Source organism: Pinus tabuliformis, chromosome 1_2 (assembly GCF_031772625.1).
Source record: "Pinus tabuliformis cultivar Carrire ecotype Pingquan chromosome 1_2, CPIR1, whole genome shotgun sequence".
NCBI classification, from domain to species: Eukaryota; Viridiplantae; Streptophyta; class Pinopsida; order Pinales; family Pinaceae; genus Pinus; species Pinus tabuliformis.
The window spans coordinates 275,506,530-275,530,241 of NC_142298.1; the positions used below are offsets into that span (position 1 = coordinate 275,506,530).

General features: G+C 40.0%; 1 protein-coding gene across 6 annotated transcripts in view; it reads right to left on the bottom strand.

Annotated features, from left to right (window-relative positions):
• The window catches only part of LOC149205409 (uncharacterized), a 133,319-nt gene extending 111,386 nt beyond the window's left edge, over positions 1-21,933 (bottom strand). For 2 of the 6 annotated variants that reach the window (XM_089395052.1, XM_089395053.1), the window contains exons 1-3: positions 21,743-21,933; positions 21,611-21,664; positions 21,447-21,498 (exon numbers count right to left, since the gene is read on the bottom strand). In XM_089395052.1, the coding sequence (XP_089251178.1) occupies positions 21,447-21,498; positions 21,611-21,664; positions 21,743-21,822 (186 nt within the window). In that variant the 5' untranslated portion in view covers positions 21,823-21,933. Of the gene's footprint in view, positions 1-19,810; positions 19,854-21,446; positions 21,499-21,610; positions 21,665-21,742 lie in introns of all 6 variants that reach the window. The other 4 variants (XM_089395051.1, XM_089395054.1, XM_089395049.1 and 1 more) reach the window with 4 other exon arrangements.
• Positions 21,934-23,712: the final 1,779 nt, after the last annotated feature.

A 23,712-nucleotide genomic window follows, 5' to 3' on the forward strand; every position in this document is an offset into this window, starting at 1 on the left:
CAGTGGCAGCAACAGCGGATCGAAGACGGTGAAGGAGAAGGAGAATGTGGCCCTCACATCAACGGGTCTCAATCAAAGGCAGGGGGATCAGAGAAAGAAGAAGGACATGTCAATGGTCGAATGCTTCAGGTGTGGTGAGCTTGGTCGCTACGGTACCCAGTGTCCTCTCAGGAAGAAGGACAAGGAGGAGAAGTAGGACCAACAGGCAACTTCAACAGAGATCGACAGGTTGTCCTCTAGGCTAGAGGAAGACTTCGCGATGTTTGCAGATATACCTTCAGGAGTGAGGTGGGAAGATTTGGTACTGTAGTCCCAGAGAACTATAAAGATTGGGCAAGGTCCTTAAGGAGACCACCTCATAGATCAATACCTAGATACAAGGGCCCAAAGTATTCAGTAGCAGGATGGATCAGTCACAATTGATGCAGTCAGTACAAGAGTGACAGTTGCAGACTAGTAGCAGTCAAAAGCTAGGGAGCGCATTGCAGTGTTGACAGCAGAGAAGGTGGCTCAGTGCAGAGTTGGCAGCAGCGCAAATTCCTCAATGATAATGCAGATGCTAGTAGCAATCAGAGACTCGGGAGACAAATGCATCATACTGATCACAGTTGATTCAGTATTTTGGATGCTTTTCAGTTGCAAATGTTGCAGTTGTAGCAGAAACATATGAGAGGGAGTTGGAGTGCAAATGCAGTGTCGCCCGCAGTATGGCAGTGTCAGCAGCAACACAGATGCAACGTATATTAGAGTTGCGTAGTGGTTGGTGGGCAATATAGCCAGACATCAACAGCATGACAGGAGATGATGCAGAGGCATAATGTTGTGGCAGGGTGTGCAACACTAGAACATATTCCTCGCTAAGAGGGAGTGTTGGATTTTGTAGCATCGGATGTGTTCTAGCCACGAAATTTGGTGTAGACGCTAGAATACATGAAATCGTTTCTGGAAATTCTACCTAGAAATGACTTAGTTAGATTATTAACCAGTTTTTAAATATTTCCTAAGTCTAAATTTAGGGAATATGGTTAATTAATTAGTATTAATTAAGTCAAGGCGAGAATCATCTAGAAACTCACATGGATCAATCCAGAGATGAACCTAGCCATCGATTATGTTTTAATCTTGGTCGTTGGTGCTCCAACAGAGGATTATAAGAGGAAGTCGATGTGGTGATGGAGAATACACTTGAGCAATTCAATTTCTTGGCAGATCGATTTCTATAAGTGTAAGTGTAAGTGTAGTTGAAGCAAGCCGACCTACTTGATCAAAAAGCCAACTTGAATGATATCACTTGATGGGTGGCTCAGTATTTTAATAATACTATCAGTCTCCAAATAAAAGGAATTAAGTAACCTTGTACATAAAGTCAAGTGGTGTTGTCTATAGGAGCATTAAGTGCAATTCTTGAAGTGGCATTCTCTGTAGCAAAATTTGACAATCCTATGTTGACATAAAGAATTTTCAAAAGAGATGTTTAAAGCAAGAACAACTCTTTGTATCCCTTCTAGAAGTCAACGTTGAAGCTAGTTGAAGCATCCTTATAGATGCCGTTGAGGTTCCTTATAACAAACTTACGAAAGAGTTGGAACAAGCCTTGAAAAAGGAGTTCTCTTGAGAGCATTCTTGTCCTCTTATTGAAAGACTTGGAATTAGATTATGAAGGCTAAGTTCAAGTTTTGAATTTCAAAGAAGAAGTCATAAATGTCTAAAGACATTATGATCTAAAGAACATGGTTATAAGCTCAAAGATCAGATTAGTAAAGTCTATTGCACTATGAAAAAGGAAATACTACTACTAAGAATAAAGGGTTTCTTAATTTAAAGAGATCAAGGAAATCAAGGATGAATATTGTTTGATTGATGATAAGTCTGAATATCTGATCAGATTCACGGAATGTTTTGGGTTTGCAAAACCCTAGCAAGGGTTTGAACAAGAAAGCCCTAGGGTTTGTGAAACCCTAGGATTGCCAGTGTTGAAATTGATAAAATTGAAAAAAAATGTTGGATGTATGTTACTCAAATCCCTAAGTATAGTTGATGAACATAAATATTAAGGTTTGTAAACCCTAAAGATCATTATGGTTTGTAATTGAAACCCTAGCCAAACAATTGTTAACCCTATCTAGACAAAAAAAGGGGTTGGGAAAATAAAAGCCATTAGGCTTATGGAATGTTTGCTTCCGCTTAAAAGACAAAGAAACCCTCGCCTCTGGAGAATTTGACATCTTGATGATATGACTGATTTGCAAGCTGGATGCAAGAAGACCACAGATTAAGAGGGGGTTTCCATGTTCTCAAAAGATAAGTATCTTGAATTTCTTTTATTTCTTTTATCGTCACTAATGATATGTAACCCTTGATGATGATGTCGACAGGGTCAACTCCTTGATGATGTTATGGATGATGTTGACTCCTTGACAATGATGTGAACGTGGTCAACTCCTAGATGATGTGGATTTCTTGATGATATGGATGATGTGGATTTTTTGATGATGATATGGACTCCTTGATGATGTGGATTTCTTGATATGGACTCCTTGATGATGTGGATTTATTGATGATGATATGGACCCATTGATGATGTGGATGAGATTAACTCCTTGATGATTTGAACAAGGTTGATTGGACCCAAGAAGATTGAGATCAAGAGGGAGTTGACACACTCTCAAGAGATAAGTACTTTCTTAATTATTTCTATTATTATTTCATTGTGAGTCTCTTGTCTTTGTATGTCTTTTTTGGTTGTATTTGTTCTTCCATGGCCTCCTAATGAGGATTGCAGGACATAATAAAGACTGCCAAGGTGTGGCAATCATTGGAAATGGATGGAAGAACAATGTGACAAGAAGACTCATGATTGGATGAACGTTGTACTCAGAGGGAGCAAACAAGATCAGCCTGATTGAAGCATGTTTTGATCCATGATGTAAAGAAGTTAGTTGAGAAGATGGCTTGAAGTCTTGAAGATTAATGTTGATCCAAATATGTTGAAGAAGAGCCTGTGAATTTTCTACTTTGTATTGGCAATATGTTTCTAACAAGGACTGAGGTCCTCTTCGTCCAGTGTAAGAGGGAGTTAATTGAAGAATTGTAAGATTGAAAGTATGGCACGAGCCTAGTGAAATCCTTGTTAAGGTTGTGGCATAATGGATTGTGAGTCCATGGACACTTGCTTGAAGAAAATTTGAAGAAGTTGCGAGACTTTGTTCTTGATTTGATGAATCCCTCTGATTGGCTCGTTGAACCACCTGATGCATGAAATTGTTGACTCTATCTGGACTGGATGTATTATGGGTGTTGTGATTGGTCTAAATGACATGGATGGTTCTATTGCATATAGCACGATTGAAGCTAGAAATGTAGCTGATTTGTGAAGTTGGTTGTTGATCTATTTGATCTTTTTTGTTGATGAGAAGGTTTGTTGATATTTGCTTTTGTAAGAAGCTACTCATTGTCTGTTGTATTCGACTCTGGCACACTTTTTTGTTGATGAGCAAGTTGTTGATATTTGCTTATGTGAGAAGCCACTTATTGTCTGTTGGATTTGACCATGACTGTTGATGTTTACTTTTGTGAGAAGCCCCAGTTGCAGTTGAATAATAGTTGGATGTTGTTGTCTGTTGGAATGTTTGATAAAATGTTGAAATCCACCATGGCTACTTTTCTGTTGTTAAGCTAGTTATTGATGTTTATGTGAGAAGACTGGAATGGCTAAGAATCCCTTTGGAGGGAGCATTGATCGATAGCATCATGAGTCTTCCTTAAGTTGTGGCTATGAGACCTATGGATTGGTTGGGAAGATTGTCACTCCCTTAGGTTGTGGGCCGAGAGATCAGTGAGTCTAGTCCGGGAGATTGGTTCTAAGGCAGAGAATGATCCCTTAAGTCATGATGACTATGAGACTAGTTTGGTTGGGGACATTGATTTTGTGATCTCTCCCTTAGGCTAGGTGCCGAGAGACTTATGGATTGGTCGAAGAGGTTGATCTCAAGTTCTCTCTCTTAGGTTGTGGGTCGAGAAACCTTGTTTGTGGTTGGGGATTGAGATAGGGATTCCTCCTTAGGCTGTGGGTTGTGAGACCTTATTTGCAGTCAAGGAGATGTTACCTGAGGATATGATTGTTTTGGCATCAATGATTGATTGGATGTTATGTATCTTTCCTTGTGATGAGACCTGTGATCTCTCCCTTAGGCTATGGCCATGAGAACTATGCATTGGTCGGGGAGATTGATTTTGATAAAGAGAGAGACTTGTACTTGTGATCTCTCCCTTAAGCTGTGGCTGTGAGATCGATGGATTGGTCGGGGAGATTGATCTTGAGAGAGAGAATGAAAAGTACCTCCCTGACTAAGAGGGAGTGTTGGAAATATGGTAGCTAGGGTCGGTATTTTCATCTTGAAAAGAAATTGGAAAATTTGAATTTTAAATTTTTGCCTCCAAATATTTTAAGTCAACCTCGTGTTATTTTAAGTTGACTAGGCCCCTAAAAGGCACCCATTCGAACCCCCTTTGAAAATTATATAAAGGAGACTATCTCTCCTCATTTGGACATCACTCATATCTTGGTTATCTCTGATCCAGCAAAGCTGGGAGTGTTGGATATCGTAACTAGGTTCGATCTTCATAATGACCCTATTTATAATCATGACATTGTATACTTTGTATAAAGAAAGAAAAAGAAAGAAAGGAAAAATTTATTTTATGTAAAGCATGGGTTTCATGCTCAAGTCTAGGTCAAAAGCATGTTCTTCGTGATTCTAGGTCTTTCTAGGACAGAGAAGAATTTATGTCATGTGTTATAGTTCCATTTGGACTCATTGTAACACAAGAAAATATTTATTTTGTCAAGAAAAATCCATTTGTACCTCCAAGACCAAGTGGGCCCTAGTTAAGGTCAAGTCGTCCTAAGGGAGGGCTATTCGACCCCTCCAGAAGGTTATATATACAAAGCGCTCAACCTCATTTGAGACACACATCTTACACAAGTTTGATCTACAATAGCGAAGGAGAAAAAGAGTGGAAAGGATGAAGAAAAGAAGTCGAAGTGTCTTGGGATCATCTCTCTCTCTCTCCCCACACTTGTGAAGCTTGGGTTTTGTTGTTGCCAGTTGCAGGAGGCCAAAATTGCAGGGTCAAAATTATGAGGTGCAGTTGCAGGGCCGAAAATCGAGGACGAAGTTGCAGTAGGTCGAAGTTTGGAAGTTGCCTTGAAGAAGACTTTGCTGTGGGGATGACTTGGTGCTTGAGAGGGTCTTGGGCTTTGGTCTTTGGGTCTTGGAAGTCTCATTATAAGAGGAGTCTATAAGAAGAGAAGCATTATTTCTGGGTTTTCCACTTGGAGGGGTTTTGCCCTAGCTTGGAGCCTATATCTTGTGTACTTTGTCTTGTTGTGATCTTCACTGTTTTGGTAGTTGCTTGGTGAACAAGATCTAATAATGTAATAAAAGACTAGCACATATCACAAGTAATTATCAAGTTAAGGAAAATCATCTATAATACATACGTCTCTTGATTTTCCAAAAGGGAGTAGAATGAGGGGGCCGAAAATCTAAAGGAGGGCTTGGCATTTGACTTGGCACTTAATCTTATTGGTCACTGGTTTGGCTATTATCTTGATATTGTTTCTGATGTATTGATGAATCTTGGACTCTCTCTCTCATAAGGAAATATTTATGGGTTTTCCCCTTGTGGGTTTTGCCCTAGCCTAAAGTTTTTGTGTCTCTTGTCTTATTATCTCATGGTTATGTTTACTACTCTTTCATGTACAATGGTTGAAATTTTCTTTTGCATAACTACGTAATGATGTTAAATGTTATTGATGGTAACTAATCATTGGAAGTAGTTATCTATTAAAGGAAAATAATCTTCTAGTTTCTATGAACCCTAGAAAATTTAACAATTTATGTGATGCATGTTCATGGCATGAGTATGCGAATTCTAGCTGCGATGACTAAGAAATTTTATGTGTTGGTCTGTTGAAATCAAATGTATTCTTGATTGTCTTTAGGTATGGTTGTAATAGGCGCTTGTGAAGAAAAAACCTATGGCTAAAGAGATAGAGGGTAATAGCCCCTCAACCTCTTGGGATAGCGTTGAAGGTTGCATTACAAAGAAAGAACCATAGAGGGCCTTAGATATAAAGCATGGGTTTGCACCAACCTTAGGGGGAGAACACTTAATATATAATTAAGGATAGGTTGTACAGAGAATTGCGAAATTTGATTATGGGATTAAAAGCCCATGTGATTATAACCCTCGTACAAGGGTAAATGCCATGATTTTAGAGTGAAGACTCAATGGAAGGAGTCTTCGTAGATTATCTCATATAAGATGTTAGAAAGTACACTTATGAACTTGTGAACCAGTGGAAATATGTTGGGAGGATTGGTTAGGATTTGATGGCCATCAGAATCAGATTGAATGCTAAGAATTCCTTGTCGGGACAATTGTGTGGATGAGCAGTTACTTTGTATCCTTAGTTTGGGATAAGAAAAGCAGGAGGTCTTCTTTCATTTATGCCTCAAGGGGGGTAGGGGGGTGTTGATGTTTTTGGAATGAAATTGTTGCTTCAGCCCTACACCAACATCAACATCTCAGGCTTCTTGGCAGCTAACAAGAAGTAATGGGAACGCTATCCCTCAATTTAAGCCACTCGATTTTGAGTTGAGTCCACATTAATAATATCATAACTCAACCCGTTTTTTTTTTTTTTTTTTTTTTTTTTTTTTTTTTTGAGGTTAATTCTCGAAGACGGAGAGCGATGAACGACTGGCGATCACCTGCGCGCGAACTAGAACCCTAATCGCTCCTGCGCCTGGCAGCGCTACTGCTAGGCTAGCGCCCTCCCCCTGCTGACTTCCCCTCCTTCGCTCCTGGGCCTCCTGCCCTCCCCCAGCACCGGGGCCTCCCCCGGTTGTCCTCTTGCGGTTTCAGATCTGATCCTCCAATGCCTGAAATGGACCCCCCGTCTCAGGATCCTGAAGACCTTGAAAAAGTGTTTGCCTCTCTCATTCCCGAGAGCGCAGCGGGAAAAATCCGACCTACAGCCTCCAAGTTCATCAAGAAACTAGATGAAATACCAGAAGTATCTCTACCTCCTTCCCTCCCGAGGAGAGCAGCAGTCTCCTTAGCAGAAAGAGGCCTGGTCGGCCAGTTCACGGGACTGTGGCCCTCCCCCCGATCAGTTCAGAGATGGGTCGAGAGAAACTGGAACTCGATGGTGCAAGGGAAAATAGCAATCAGGTTCTGTGGCAGAGGATTTTACACCTTTCTATTTGAATCAATGGAGGACAGGAACCTCATCTTCAGAAACGGCCCTTATTTCATGGACTCTCGGGGACTCTACCTAAACAGATGGACTCCAGATTTTGACCCAGAAATGGACGTTCCCAACGCTGTCCCCGTCTGGGTTCGCCTGCCCCACTTGCCGCTTCATTGCTGGGGGGATGAGTCAGTCAAAGCCATAGGGAACGCAGTGGGCAAATACATCGACAGATCTGAACCGAAGGAGAACATGCATGCATGCGCGCGGATCTGTGTTGAAGTAGATCTGGGGAAAGGACTGCCGGAAGCAATTAAACTCAAAGTCGATCAATGGACGCACATTCAGCAAGTGGACTACGAGCAGCTACCCTTCAAGTGCAAGGTATGTCACGAATATGGGCATTTCGCCAATAGATGTAGCAAATCTAAAACAAATGTACCTGAAGGCAATGTTGAAACCCCCGAGGAAGCTTGGGAGCACGTCAAAAAGAAAAAATCAAACCCCCCTCCAGGCTCAATCCCAAAGGCTCCCCATGAAAACCCCCCCCTCCCCTCTCACCCCTCTGGCTCTGCCCCTTCCTTCCCCTCCTCCTCCAACCCCTTTGAAACCCTGTCCGCAGAGGACCCCCCATCCCCTCCCCCTTCCCCTCGAGGTACCATTGTTATATCCTCCCCTATCTCCCTCCCCCAGCCCTCTCCTCCCCCAACAGTGGAGAGAATCTTAACCAGGAATAAATCAAAGGAAAACAACCTCTCCACCGATCCCCCCAGAAAAGTTGGAAGGAAGTCTAACAAAGAGATCAGGGATGAAAACGCTGCAAAAGAAATGGCTACCGGAACGCAGCAACCAATGGACACATTTCTAGACAAATCCAAAGGAAGCGGAGAAAAAATGAAAGAGAAAAGCGGGGCAAACACCAAACAAGGTAAATGATGATTTTGGTCTCCTGGAATTGTAGGGGGATGGGCTCCACCCTAAAAGAAAATGCAGTCCGAGACCTCCTCAAATCTGAACATCCAGACCTTCTCCTTCTCCAGGAGACCAAAATCACAGAACAAGAATTCCAAAACCACATAAAAAAAAGCAAAAACTATGCAGGCATAGCAATAAGTGCAGCTGGCGCCTCAGGAGGCATAGGAACACTATGGGATAAAAGCAAATGGGAACTTAAATATCAAAAGTCTTACAGCTGGTGGGTAAGAACAGACATGCAGAACAAAGCCTCGAAAGAGGAATACTCTATATACAACATTTACGCTCCTAATCATTATAGAGACAAAGCTTCATGTTGGGAATCAATAACATCAGACCTCATGACAGTACAGGGAAGGAACATTTTCCTTGGAGGGGACCTAAACCTTATAAGGAATGCTGATGAGAAACTGGGAGGAAACTACTACGCTGACCCTTCAAGAGACTCATTAGAAGAAATAATCCAAACCCATAATCTAGTGGACATACCTCCGCAAAATGGGAGATTCACCTGGAGCAATAAAAGAACTGGCAACAACAATATAAAAGAGAGATTAGACCGAATCCTCGCTCAAGAAAGAACAGTGGCAAGATTTTCAAATATCCAAAGCAAAATCATACAAGGATACATCTCAGATCATAAACCAGTGTCTTTGACCTTAGATAAAGGGAAGAACATGGGGCCTCTTCCCTTTAAATATAACAAGGCTTGGGACAACAAAGAAGAATTCAGAAATCTGATCAAGGAGCAGTGGGCAAAAGAAATAATTGGCTCGCCTCACTACATTTGGGAAGCCAAGCTCAAATCTCTCAGGACTGTCATAAAACGATGGGCAAGAAACCACGCAGCAGAGGAAAGCAAAAAAAGAACTGACCTCCAAGCTCAGCTGGAACAATGGAGTCAGGAAAAAGAGAGAACACAGTATACAGAGGAAGACCAGGCCAAAGAGAACGAAATGTACAAAGAACTGTATAAGCAAAACAGGAGGGAGGAAGAAGAGCAGAGACAAAAGTCCCGCTGCCTTTGGCTCAAAGCCGGAGACAAAAACACTTCCTTTTTTCATAACAGCCTAAAGCTCAGGCGGGCAGGGAATCATATAGAGAGAATCATGATGGAAGGAAGGGAGCTTAGAGATCAAGAGGAAATAAAGGAGGCAGCGTCCAACACTTCTGCGCCCTCCTATCTACAGATTCTCAGCCCAACGATAATGCGGACTTCCTTAGCCTAATTGAAAATAAAATATCAGCAGACCAAAACAACGAGCTGGACCAAGAGGTCACGACAGAGGAAATTGAGTGGTCAATCTTCAGCATGGCACAGGATAAGGCACCGGGCCCAGATGGGTTCACAGTGGCATTTTATAGAAACCATTGGGAAATCATCAAAAAAGACTTCATTAGAATGGTAAAGAATTTCTTTTCAAAATGCAAAATGGGAAACAGCATCAAATCTTCTCACTTAGCCCTCATCCCCAAGGATCCCAACCCCCAATCCTTTGATCGATTCCGCCCAATCTCCTTATGCAATGTCTCCTATAAAATTATCACCAAAATCCTAGCCAACAGGTTAAAAAAGCTCCTCCCCTCCCTCATCTCCGAGAATCAAGGAGGCTTCGTCCCTAGAAGACAAATAACGGACAACGTTATTCTTATTCAGGAGGCAATACACAGCAGCATAAATAGAAAGGAAAAGGGCATGATTATCAAACTAGACATGGCGAACGCCTTTGACAGAGTCAATCATCAATTCCTAAAGGCAGTCCTCGGGAAATTTGGGATATCCAACACCTTCATCAGCAGGATCATGGAGTGTATTTCATTCCCTTGGACAGCCCCTCTGATTAATGGCAGGCCAAGTAACTTCTTCAGAAGCTCAAGGGGATTGAGACAAGGCTGCCCGCTCTCCCCATTCCTCTACATTATTATGGCCGAAACGCTAAGCATACACCTGGAAAATCTCCGCAGGCAAAAAGAAATCACAGGTATCAGCATAGTGCGTGGAACCAAGGGGATAAACCACTCCCTCTTTGCCGATGACACCCTCCTAATCGGAGGAGCTTCTAGTCTCATGGCAAGAAGGTTCAAGAAAACGTTAGAGCTCTTTCTTCAAGTGTCTGGAGGCAAACTCAATAATAATAAGTGCATGATATACACCTGGAACGTCCCCAGGCAGATTATTCAGAGAATCTCCACAATCTTGGACATCCCTGCTCAAAGGAACTGGAGTCATTTCATGTATCTGGGATTACCATTAGCAAAGGAGTCGGTCAAAACTGAAATCTGGGTTAAACTAATAGAGAAACTGAGAGGGAAGCTTCAAAGTTGGGGTGTGTCCTGGCTCAACCTGGCTGGAAGAACAACTCTCATTAAAGCCATCCTCTCAGCCCTCCCAATTTATCAGTTTGCAACCACTCTTGCCCCGGCCAGTATTCATAAGCACATGGAATTAATCATTAGGAGCTTCTTGTGGCAGGGAGGAAGGCAGGACTCCAAAAAGTTCAGTCTAGTAAAGTGGGATCAGGTCATTCTGCCTTTCGAAAAAGGAGGGCTTGGAATAAGAATTCCAAGATTAGCCAACATGGCCATGGGCTTCAAGTTGATCTGGAGAATTCTCAACGGAAAAGGAGCCTGGTGGACAGAGGTAATCAAAAGGAAATATCTGAATGGGGCCAACTCCAACATCCTATCGGAACCCATTGTTGACAGGCAGTGCACCCCGGTCTGGAAACTTATAAAAAAAACTCTCCCTCATTTCAAAGTATGTATCTCAAGAGCTCCGGGCAGCGGCAGAGACATTAACATCTGGACTGATCGTATAATGGGCTCAGAAGCAAGGGAAGCTCTCCCAAATCTCAGTCCCCTGCAATTGTGGATGGAAGGGAAAAATCTTAAGACCCTTTATGACATCTCCTCTTGGGACCAAAACAGATGGCTGGGCTGGAAGCACCTCCCCCTCCCAAACAATCTAAGGGATCTGTGGGTCGACCTCAAGCTATCTCTCTCAGGTTCAGCTCCCCTCAACAGTCTGTCCGAGGATAAGTATGTTTGGGACCCCAATGGTGGCAACTACACAGTCAAAGAAGGATACAAAATCCTCCAAAATGCCTCAGCCACAAACAACTGGCCTCTCCACAAAGCGGCTTGGAATCCGGAATGCCTCCCAAAGATCAAATTTTTCAATTGGACCCTCCTCAAAAACAAAATTCTCACAGCGGAAAATCTAAGGAAGAAAGGTATCCTCGGCCCTTCAATCTGCTGCCTGTGTAGAGCAGCGGAAGAAAGCAGCAATCATCTCTTCCTAGAGTGCTCCTTTGCTCGAAATTGTTGGAAGCTCATTACCAGTCCGCTAAGGATTGGTGATCTACCCAATCAGATCACCCTCCTTCAAAAAAATTGGGGGAACAGCTATCCCCACCCCAAAAATAACAAGACCCTCGCCAAAAGACTGTGGAACAGCATCCCTCCAACCCTCTGTTGGCAAATCTGGAACACCCGAAACAAAAGCATTTTTAATAACAAGAAGCCCAACATCTCCAGCACCCTTGCAAAAACAATTGCCCTCATCTCCGAGACCATTGGAGCGAATGGAATAGTCCAATCAGATCAAGATTCTGGGGACCCAAGCGAAATTGAGTGGATGGGCAAATTCAGCCATGAACCAAGGAACCACAAAACAGCAAGTACAGGTAAGAAAAAAACTGACTGGAAGCTAAGAGGCTCTAATGAGGAAATCAGAGAATGGATTCAAAATCAAAAGAGGCCCTCCCTTCAGTTCGACGGGGCCTCAAAAAATAACCCGGGTCAGGCAGGCGCAGGAGGAGTCATCAAAGATCATCAAGGGGAAATTATAGTGACTTACGAGTGGGGATTGGGTACAATGTCCAACAACAGGGCTGAGGCATATAGCCTTCTCCTGGGAACCTCCATAGTGAAAAAACTTGGCCTTCAAAATCCGCTTATAATGGGTGACTCAGCTATCATTATAGCTGCTATGGTCTCGGGGAGGGAATTCAAACAAACTGCACTGAACAATATCAAATCCAGGATTATGGACAACATTAGAGAAATAAACGGGGCCACCTTCAAACACGTCCTAAGGAGCAGCAACAAAGAGGCTGACGAACAAGCCAACAAAGCAACCAGTAGACCGGCAGGCCAAGTCAGAGAAAATGACTCTCTCTATGACAAAGCAATCCCCTAAAGAATCCTATCCCACTCCCTCTTCTCAGAATCTGAGTCACCTCAGACATCAATCTTCTCGAAATCTGTTCATCCCCGAATCCCCTCACTCTCTGCCAAATCTCCTCGACTGCGCAACTTCGTCCCTCTCATATCAGATCCTCCCCCCTGCGATTGAATATGTCACCTCTTCCAGCCTCGATTTTGTGTTTCATTCGTCCTCCGCCGTCATTTCTAAGCTCTGCGCAGATGGTCATCATTCCCTTATCCTCATCGCATGCAGCAAGATCTCTCCCTGGGCTCACAGTCACCTCAGGAATCGATCCAGCCAGCTCTGGTTCACGCACCCGAGATGCCCCCCTCCCTCTATTTATAGCAGCATGGACCTCTATGTCATCTCATCCTTCACTGCTGCAAAGGTTCTGGACCGCGCCCCCTCTCAGCACAGGCACTCTCTTGAAGCTGGGCACAGTCATCTGAAGCTCGGATCAAGCACATCGACAGCGGTAATCTCAGGCTCTTTTAATTTCAGATTTAATTTTCCTTCTAACTGGTGGTTTTTTTGGCCGTCGCAGCGCTCCCCCTCTCATCCTTCCGCTCCCTTGTCATCCTGTCCCTTCCCCCCCCTTCTGGTCCCCTCCCTGTGCAAAGCTTCGCACCCCTCCTCACTGTTTGTTTTATTCCCTTATATCGCCCTCATCCCCGGAATTCGTCCCTCTCCGCATCTCCAGCTCTCCGGTCTTCTTCCCCAGCTTGGTGAAATGGCGGACCAGCAGGATCAGCAAGGAGCTCAGGAGCCTGTTAACAATCCTCTAGAAAATGTCATCACGAACAGTGAATGCTCTCTCTGCAAAGCGCACACTTTCATGATTGGCAGATTCATCAAGCATTTCAACGACCTCAAAGATGATTACCAGGCGGACAGCAGATCAAAACGGAAGAAGCTTGAGAAACAAAAAGCAGAGATCGAGGCCTTGAAGGACAGGTGCACCCATCTTGAGGAAGCTATAGCGCATATCAGGACTCTCACCCAAAGTATGCAAGCGGAAGCTTCAACTAGAGCCAGCGCAAGGAAGGAATCCCTCCCTGATGATTCAGTTAACCAGAAACTCCCCTAGGAATTATGAAGTGTAAATTTTGTTGGCTTGCAGGCTCTTTTATCCGGCAATATAGCCGTTACCTCTTTCATTTCAGTTATCGTTTATGTAGCAATGAGGATCAAGGGTCTGTGAACCCGTTTTGGATCCTTAATGCCTTGGTCTGCCGTATCTATGTACTAGGACTCAGTCCCTGAAGTTTTTTATAATATACCAGTAACCGATTTTGTCAAAAAAAAATATCATAACTCAACCCTCTCACTTGTCAAGGAGTTGTTGGCAAGGAAGAGTCCTACAACTAACAACCCAAATGGCCGAAAGAAAAGAAAACAAAAACCTAGCTACCCTAACCCTAAACACAAAATTATATAGAAAGCAGCAAACTAATCAGGACTTTAGGGTTTTGGCCCTAGACTACTATAGAGCCAACTGCATTTAGTTTATGAACTAAAGAAATGAAATAGACTACGACGCCCTTTATGTAAGAAAAATTAAATAGATTATGCCTTCTCTTATTTATTTCAAACCTTAAACACATCAATGGATAAGTGAATAAGTAGAGGCATATTTATATATTTATTATTTCTTATTCACGTTAATGATGCTTTAATTGTTATTCAATATGTTTATATCATAGTATTAAAATCTTAATCATTTGCATGGTACATATCATTAATTCATAATGAATAAGACTTCACTAAAACAACAATTAAACATCGCGAAAGAGCATTAGTTGAGCCTTTTATTATATAATTTTAGTTCAATAAATGACCTTATTCGGGTTTGAAATTGTACAACTTATGTAATTGGCTATTTTATTATATAATTCAATTGTTGCAAATATCTTTATTTTATGAAAATGAAACCTTAGTTCATCATGTAAAATGTATGATTAGGTTATTAATGAATAAGGTTTTATTTTCACAACAATTGAATGTTAAGAGAACATGTAGCCAATAAAAGAAGACTTTAAAACTAAACACAAAAAAAATATGCACAAAAGTAAACAGAATTAAAAGAATACGGCTAACTAAAGCAAATATCAAATAAACAAAAAAGTTAAAGAAATAGTTAACACATTATTTACAGAAATGTGGGTTAGTATAAGAAACAGTGAAACAAAGTAAAAAATGAAGAATTTACATAACACGAAAAATGAAACATGTATATATTACAGATTTTATGATTGTAAAAAGGAATAAAGCACATTTATAAAGAGGAAAAACAAAAGTAAAATCTGAAAAATAAAAGTCAAATTTAAATAATATTTGAAAATGTAAACCCAAATGCCAAAAACCATTGAAGGGAGATTTGATCAACGAGGAAAATTCTTTTTTTATTGCATTTTCTCATCCAGGTAATTTTCTGCAAGGTGGAATATTCGAGAAAATGGAAGGTGATGCATAGTCGTTTTGAGTTGGTCGATAGTGAGCAAGAAGAATGTATCCTGCACAACAGTCACGAGGTCAATACCAACTTTAATGGTAAAACAACAAAATAAGTGCAATGAAAGATCTTAAAATTTGCTCGGTTTTAAACCAATGGAGCTCTGCAATCACTTTCCAGGAGACACTCGAAAGAGGCAACCTGCAAACTGACATTGACATCACACAAGCAGAAGTGAGTTGCACGAAGAAGGAAACAAGGAATAAAAGAAAGAAAACATTACTACTGGTCACCCTCACTCACAAATGGGCAATGTCTAGGTATCACAAGAGGGAATCCCTTATTCAATGTTCTTGCTTGCTTCTTATAGATCTTTTTAGACTGATTGATGGCTTTGATCCTCTTCAATTGACTGTCAGATGAGAGTTTGGTGGTGGCATTCGTTGCATTTGTTTGGCAACTGCCCCACACTTAATCTAAAACTTTGTTTAAAACTTCATTATTTGAATGCATAAGTATTATACTTGTATACTTACATACATATATTTGCCCTATTTATCTCTTGAAATATGTAAATCTCCTTTTTACTTTATCCAGGTTGGCAGACTTTTATCTGAAGCCACTTTCTTGTAAATCTAGGTTGCATTTGCACATTCACTGTATGGATAGTCGAAAATAACCATTTTTACCAGGCACATACCAAAGCAAAAATATCAATTAACTCATTGTACTCTGCTTTGTTTTTGATGTCATGGTCATTCCATCTTGTGCACCTGCCACTTTCTTGTAAATCTAGGTTGCATTTGCACATTCACTGTATGAATAGTCGAAAATAACCATTTTTACCAGCTACATACCAAAGCAAAAATATCAATTAACTCTTTGTACTCTTCTTTGTTTTTGATGTCATGGTCATTCCATCTTGTGCACCTCTCGTTGTTCTATATTGAGTTGACTGCCTCGAATCTTACTGATATGGGAAATAAATAGACATTAATGTAAAAGATACCATTCTCCTCCTCTATTCTCATAATGTGTGTATATCTTCTTTGGTACTGTCTCATTGTCCCCGGGATCTTTGGGCGAAGTTCCAATATGAAAAAATGTATGTATTCAGACTCAAGGTGAAAGCATGGCCATTTGTTATGTAAAGAATGTGACACTCGAGCAGCAAACACTGAGTGGACTAAGACTTTATGACAAGATCATTACAATACCAAATTGCTATGATGTTTTGTTGAGAAATGGTTTAACATTCTACCCCTCTGCTGCATCAATTTTTAGTCTTTTGCCTCAGGTGGACTTACCAGAAGACGAGGACACATTTTCTCTCTTCTTTCCACTGGGTTGACTGCAAGGCAAAGTAAATGGACAAAAAATAGCTCGTGTTGTCCCATGTGAAAGTGAAGCAGGAGTCGTTCTTGACAAGCAAGGGGTTGATGCCAGCCATCCACATGTTGGTAACAACCTCCATCTTCATAGATTTGGAAGGAGGGACTGCGTTTGACGTCAAATGATCTTCACCATGATTTCATCACATGTTTGGCCTGAAGAGGGCCTCACATTTGCAGTTGGTAGTTGAATAGAAATTGAATGCGTATTTGTTGATTCAAATATTGGGCATATAGTCAAGGATGTTGTTTTAGAGGATCTTAAAATGGGACAAACATCTTTAAATTTATGTGAAATGAGAATCAAGTGCACGGTGTTGTAAATATTTCGCATTATTTGCTACTGGAATACCGACATCATACATCGGTAAAAATGCTAGAAGATTTCTGGGGGAAATGACTGATAGAGAAACACCGCACTTAACATATGCCTTGGCAATTGTTTCTGCATCAATCCACGGTTGTGTTATTTATTCTTCCTTTTCATTTTGTCGTGTTAAACAAGGTAGTTGTGATATTACAATTGGAAGATAGCATGGCTTAGATGTTGCAACTAACACACAATGTTTTGTATTGTCTGTGTCATTTAAACTACAGTTTGGCCGGAAGAACACATCATCAATGCTTCAGCAAGTCCTCCTACTATGTCAGAGTCTTCTCCATAACCACCTCCAGAAAAATCTATCGCAGAAAGCCATTCCATGAAGAATGTCAAACTTTTTGTCTAAGGGCTCTATCTTGCCAAACCCACACTATAACAAGAATTTAGAGTGGGTTTGGCAAGACGGAGCCCTTGGACAAAAAGTTTGACACTCTTCATGGAATGGCTTTCAGCAACAGATTTTTGTGGAGGTGGTTATGGAGAAGACTCTGACATAATAGGAGGACTTGCTGAAGCATTGACGATTTGTTCTTCCAGCCAAACTACAACTCAAATAAAACAGACAATACAAAACATTGTGTGTTAGTTGCAGCATCTAAGCCATATTGTCTTCCAATTGTAATTTTTTGCCCATCTTGTTTAACACAGCGAAATGAAAACACAGAATCAATAACACAACTGTCGATTGTTGATGCAGAAACAATTGTCAATGCATATGTTCAGTGTGGTGTTTCTCTATCAGTTATTTCCCCATAAATCTTCCAACATTTTTACTAATATATAATGCAAGTAATGTAATAACGAACAATGAGAAATATTTACAACACACGGTGCACTTGGTTCTCATTTCAAAGAAGATTAATGATGCTTGTGCCATTCTAAGTTCCTTTAAAACAACATCCTCGACTATAAGCCCAATATCTGAATCAGCAGCTACGCATTCAATTTCTGTTTGATTACCAGCTGCAAATGTGAAGCCCTCACTGGGCCAAACAGGTGATGAAATCATGGTGAACATCATCCAATGTCAAATGGGGTCACTCCTGCCAAATCTATGAATATGGAGGTTCTTACCAGCGTGTTGATGTGCAGTGTTCTTTGTTATGATTAATTTGATTCTTCAAGTTAATTGACAGAGGATTAGGGGAAAATTATTGTCAGACTGAATAAACGTGAGACAACCATGACAACCCAAGGAGCAACAAGTCTCCTCCAATTCAAAGTACTCAACCAACCAAATGGAAGTATCATCCTCATGAGGCTATCATCCTGCAAACGCCTGTGATATGATGAAAATCATGTGTGATCCTCATGCTATGTGAGGGGTAACACACCCTAGTTGTGCAAAAGAGAGAAAAAAAAGGCACGAACTCAAATGAACGTACCAGCATGTGGCAGTCCATCCTCCATGCACTCATCCCTTAGCAAAAATAGGCCTGCTGAATATGGAAAACTGGTCAAAATACTTCATTGTGGTGCTTAACCCTCACTATCTTTGCTATTTTTGTATTTGAGATCATCAGGGCAAACTGTGAGCAAGTACCACAGCACATCCCTGCCTCCTATTTCACCGTACTGTAGCATGCAAACTGCCTTTTCTGCCTTTTCCGCCTCAGATATTTACCATGCACTCACTGAAATCCAAATATAGCTCAAGGGGAGCACTTTTATTCTACTTATACTGCGGACCAGTGATTGTTATGTTGGGAAAATGCCACAATCAAGCCACTACAGCACATCCTATCTGCTGTTTGACCAAAACAAAGGCATGTACAGGCTGTAACAGCCTCACTTGGGTGGATTACACTGGTGATAATTGTTGTTTGCATTGTAGTACACAATCTGCCAATAATAACAACCCTAGAGTGCAACCTCCACATGAAGCGTATTGTTTGCTAATTGTAATCACAAGTAACAGGCTGTAACAGCTTCCATTAGGGTATGCCTCTCTAAAAATACCTCTACCACTGTAAGTACAATGCCCAAATCTGCTAGAACCAAACATCCCAATGCTGTATTTTGTAGAATATTTTGATGATTGACAATCATAAATCACAAAACTGCTGGAGCTAAACTCAATCAAAGTGCTCCTCCTCTAATTAATGTATTGTATACTAACCACCAAATATGCTGGAATAGCTGACTGGAGCACACAACAGTACGCAATTATGGCAGTCTGCCAATATTAATAAAAGCAACCTGGTGATAACTCCTCCATAAAGCACACCAATCCTTCTGTTGGGTCATCTTTCCTTGAATTGAGTTATTAACAAATTGCATCATTCAGAAAAATATTTTAGTCGCGTTGTTTTTTAAAATCAGGAAAGCTGCTTGCATGCCTTTGCTTTATATATCTCTAAATTGGAATTTTTTTAAAAAGGTAGCATGCAAACTCTATGCTCATCAAGTCAACTCCACCTCTTAGGTTAACATAACAAGTTGAAAAGCAACTTGCTTATCTTGGATGACATCATAACTCATGATAAGGCTACCTTGTTTAATGTGCACAATAATATGCATCTATTTGGATGCCACATGTCTCAATGGTAACACCACTACCAACTGGTCAACAATTAAATTGAGCCACACACCCTCCACCCAAACCAAAACTTGGAAGCAAATCGACACAACTGCACACAAGAACCTTAACACTGTCCCCTGTACCTGCGAAAGATGTACTTGCTAAATATTCACATGCCCAAAAATAGTAGTCTCTGTATCCTAAAAAATAGGAAACTTGGAACATGAGAAGCACTGCAATGGGGGGCAACTACTAAATATAACACATCTAAAAATAGGCATTGCTAAAAATAGCAATGTATCTCATGTCATTGAAAATATCCTCATTAGATTAGTCTACCTATAAGGAACCCAAATATCTACTCAGGAATGATATACAAGCCTTGAAACATTAATTGCGAAAAATAGTAGTTTTTTAAAACAATAAACATGTCACCCAAATGAGGCTCATTGAGATTGTGAGCTCACCAGGATCGAGAATAGGTAGCTAACTCTGACATGCAAGACCTAAAACTCTAGCTCCTATAAAGTAGGAGAACTACTAGAAATAGCAAGTTCTCAAAATCTAATGACATGGACTATATAGCAAGCTTTGATCTGTGTAAAACGCTTGATATACCTGTAAATGAACCGACATGATGAAATTGTGCAAGAAATTAAACCTGCAGTTGTGCATGCAATATAGAGGTTAAAAAGTTGATGACCATTAAAATTGAGAACCTATGATATGAAACATTGGTTGTGTGCTTGCCCTGAGTCAAATGCATTGCAAATGCTCTATGAATTGGAAATGTATCAATACTATAAGCAATTTAAGAAACAGTGGAATTTGTTACCTAAGTGAAATACCAATCTAACTACATGCCCACAATATTATACTCATTAGTCTCAGAATATGATGGGGAACCCAGATATATTGTCAGCACTGCCATGACAAGACTGCTAAAAATATAAATATCTCAGAATCGGACAAAACCACCACCATGAAACTGATAACCCAATGGGGAGTCCAAATGTGTAATCAGACCTGACATGTGACCACTACTAAAAATAGTAAGTACTCAAAATCTCATGAAACCATACTCATTAGATTTGTCTTTCAATAAGGAATCAAAATCTGCAATCAGAATTGACATGCCAATACTACTAAAAATAGAAAGTGCTCGCATGTCACTCATAAGTAGCTTATCAAACTCTGAATCTCGTGAGGACTCTAAATATACCATTATATCTGACATGCAAGTCTCCAAACGAAACCTGCTAAAAATAGTAAGTGCAATGAATGTCACCTGAAGAAAACCTCACTAGAATCCTCAGTTCATAACATGTCATCAATATTGTTGTACCACCACTAGAACTTAACCTCCTACAAAGTAGGGAACCACTAAAAATAGCAACTCTCTCCAATCTGTGTAAAACTGTGTCTGAATCAATCCTGCAACTAGTCTCCCTAGGAACAAAACCCCAGCCTGTATCTGTGTCTGTCTCTAAACCTCCAGCCTAATGAAATGTGCTGGTCTTTAGCCCTCTAAATTTGTAAGGGGAACATTTTGGGTTAACAGATCCTTGAAGCTATATGTTTTAGGGAGAACAATGTCAATCTTGTTGGATTGTATAAACCTAATTTGATTTTGTTTACAAACCACAAATGGTTTCAACCAATCAACAAAAACCAATGAAGTTGTCTCATGGTGAGACAATGAGGGGAAGTCAAAGAAGTAGGTGAATGCCTAAGGTCTATTCAAATCAATGATAGACCAAAGAATTGCTTTTCAATGCATACAAAGAAACTAAAAGGGATTTTGAGCAAAGAAAAGATGAGTTTAATTTGCTTTCAATTTTGTACTATTCTTGACAGCTTTCTGACTAGCTATTGTTGATGCTCTTGTTGCATGATTTGATAGAACTATGTTTTTGGTGACTACTTCTAGACAGTGCTTTTTAGGAAACTTGTTCATACCATTCGTGCATAGGTTCTTGTTGCTCCAACTTTGTGTGTGGAGATGTTTTGGACGTTCAAGTTCTAAGAACTCTCTGCTCTAACGCCTTGTTGCATGAGTTCTCTTCATTACATTCCAAACAGGATTGGGTGGGGGGTGTTGTGGAGGTTACTGTTCTATTCCACCTTATTATACTATGCTGTGCTCAGTATAATAGTTATAAGTTTTACCTATTTATGTGACTGTGAGGGAGGCCATAAGAAGTTGAGCCAACTTTACCTTTAGAATCAAAAACTTAGTAATTACAGTCCTTACCTGTTGAAATACGAGATTCGCAGTAGCTTTGGTAAGAGGCACGACACAAAACCTGCAAACGAAAAAATATAGAACAGTGGCAACAGCAATAATAACAAGATACAACAGTAACAACAAAATTAAAAATAACACAAACGCAGCGGAGAGAAACGGCTGTGCCTTACATTCCTCTGCCTCCCAGCAGAGCAACCTCACCAGGATCCCTCCAGTCATCATATCTGCAATGCATTCAGTACCATGGTCATTGCATAAACATAGCGATGATTATAATAATGTTAGCATTCGTAAATACTTACACCCAACCATAGCGATGGTCGAATATGAGTTGCTTCTTCTTCTGCCTGCGTTTAGAGGACGACGCAATTCCTCCTTCCATTACCGAAAACCCAACTAAGTCTACCTACATTCGAAGTGCCCCTTATTTTGTTTTGTTTGCAGACACCATCAAGATATATATATTTATTTCGCAATAATAATCTAACAAAAGAATATGATCATATGCTATTAATAAAATTTAAGATGAAAAAAAACAGAGAAATAAAAATGTGCACGGCCAGAAGTGACTTACTTCAGGCCGGAATCTACTCCATGTTATATTATTATAGATGTTATTTTAATTTGGATGGTTGAGAGGGATTACATTATCTTAGATCTAAATTTCTTTAGATTAAAAAGAGATTTTATTGAACAATAATTAAGATGGATTTTAATTTTTTTTTTAAATAGGTTATATTCTACATGAATATCATGGGTCAATACTGTGATGGATCAATAGCATGGGTCAATACTATGAATTTTTATTTTTTTTTGAATGTTATTTTTTATTTTGATCAAATAATTTTATTTTTTATTTTATTTTTTTATGTAATTTGATCGAATCAAGATGTTTACAGAACAAGAATATCCATCTTAACGTTGGATTTACCAAGCACTAAAAGGGATCAAATCTCTTGAGATGGAAATATCTTAAGATGCAAGGAGGCCTTGGTAGATCTAGAGTTAAGATGGATATTGGTTGGTTTAATTTCCCTCTTTAAATAGGCTATATTCCACATGAATACCATGGGTTCTCATAATTCAGGAGCTCAAAGGCCATTGGTAACTTGAGCAAGTCAAGTTCACCTTAACTACTCAACAAAAATTAATAAAAATAATAATAACATAGAAATCTTATTTTAACAAAGGGTTATTTTTATTTTATTTTGACGGAGTTAAAATGTTTACATTACATTACATTAATTTTTTACTGAGTCAACATGTTTACAGGACAGGACATTACAACATCTCTTGTATACTACGTTGGAGAGCGCCTCTAGGCACAATAACCTCCACAATGACATTACAAGATATTATGTTTCTAGGAGGGGTGGAATCACTTTTTAATTTTGAAATAATTCAATACTAATTTTAATCTATTAAGGCCCATGGGGCGTAGAGCAGACGTTAATAGGGTGTTTTGTTAAGGCACTTTGTGGTGTAAAGGTCATCGATTTGAAACTCCATGGGCAAAAATCCAGTCATGCTAAGGGTTGATGTGGCCCAGGTTAAGTACGATCCCCAAATGATTTTGACAGTTTCAATGCCCCTAGGTCGTGATTACTCAAGCCACAAGTTAGGTGTACCAGTCTTCTCGACTCACATTACCTAACAAACAAACAAACAAAAAAATTAATCTGTTAAGAGTTTATTCTCTTTACGCATAAGAAAATAGATTAATGGTCAAGATTCATAGACATTTTATAAGAGTGAAAGGTTGTCCCCTTGTGAATCACGAATAAATCATTTTAAGTGGCCTAGTTTTCTTTAAATAATGGTGAATAATGGCTATGTGTTAAGTAGTAGTCACAAGTAACAATTAGAGACAAATGTGCTCACTACCAATTGAGAACTAAGTTATGATAGATTTTGCACTTTCAAAAATTAAAAGGGAAATAATATATATATAGTCAAATAACAAAAACAAATGTTAACATTACAACATTAAAGTTGTTGATATACGTCAACGGATTTGTCTTTAATGCGACTTTTTGGACTTTCCAGTGCCGAAATCTAGTGGAAAAATTTGAAGTGAAATCTTGATTTGTGTTATTTAAACTGGTTTTTTTTTACTATATATATGGATTCATCGCCCTGAAAAATCCTAGGGCACTTCAATTGTGCAGAGGTTACCCATCAAGATTGTGATTTCAATAAATTCCTACCAGATTTTAAAGAAATTAAGCTGCAAAAACCCACTAGAAAAGCTTCCAAAAAGTCTCACTAAAGA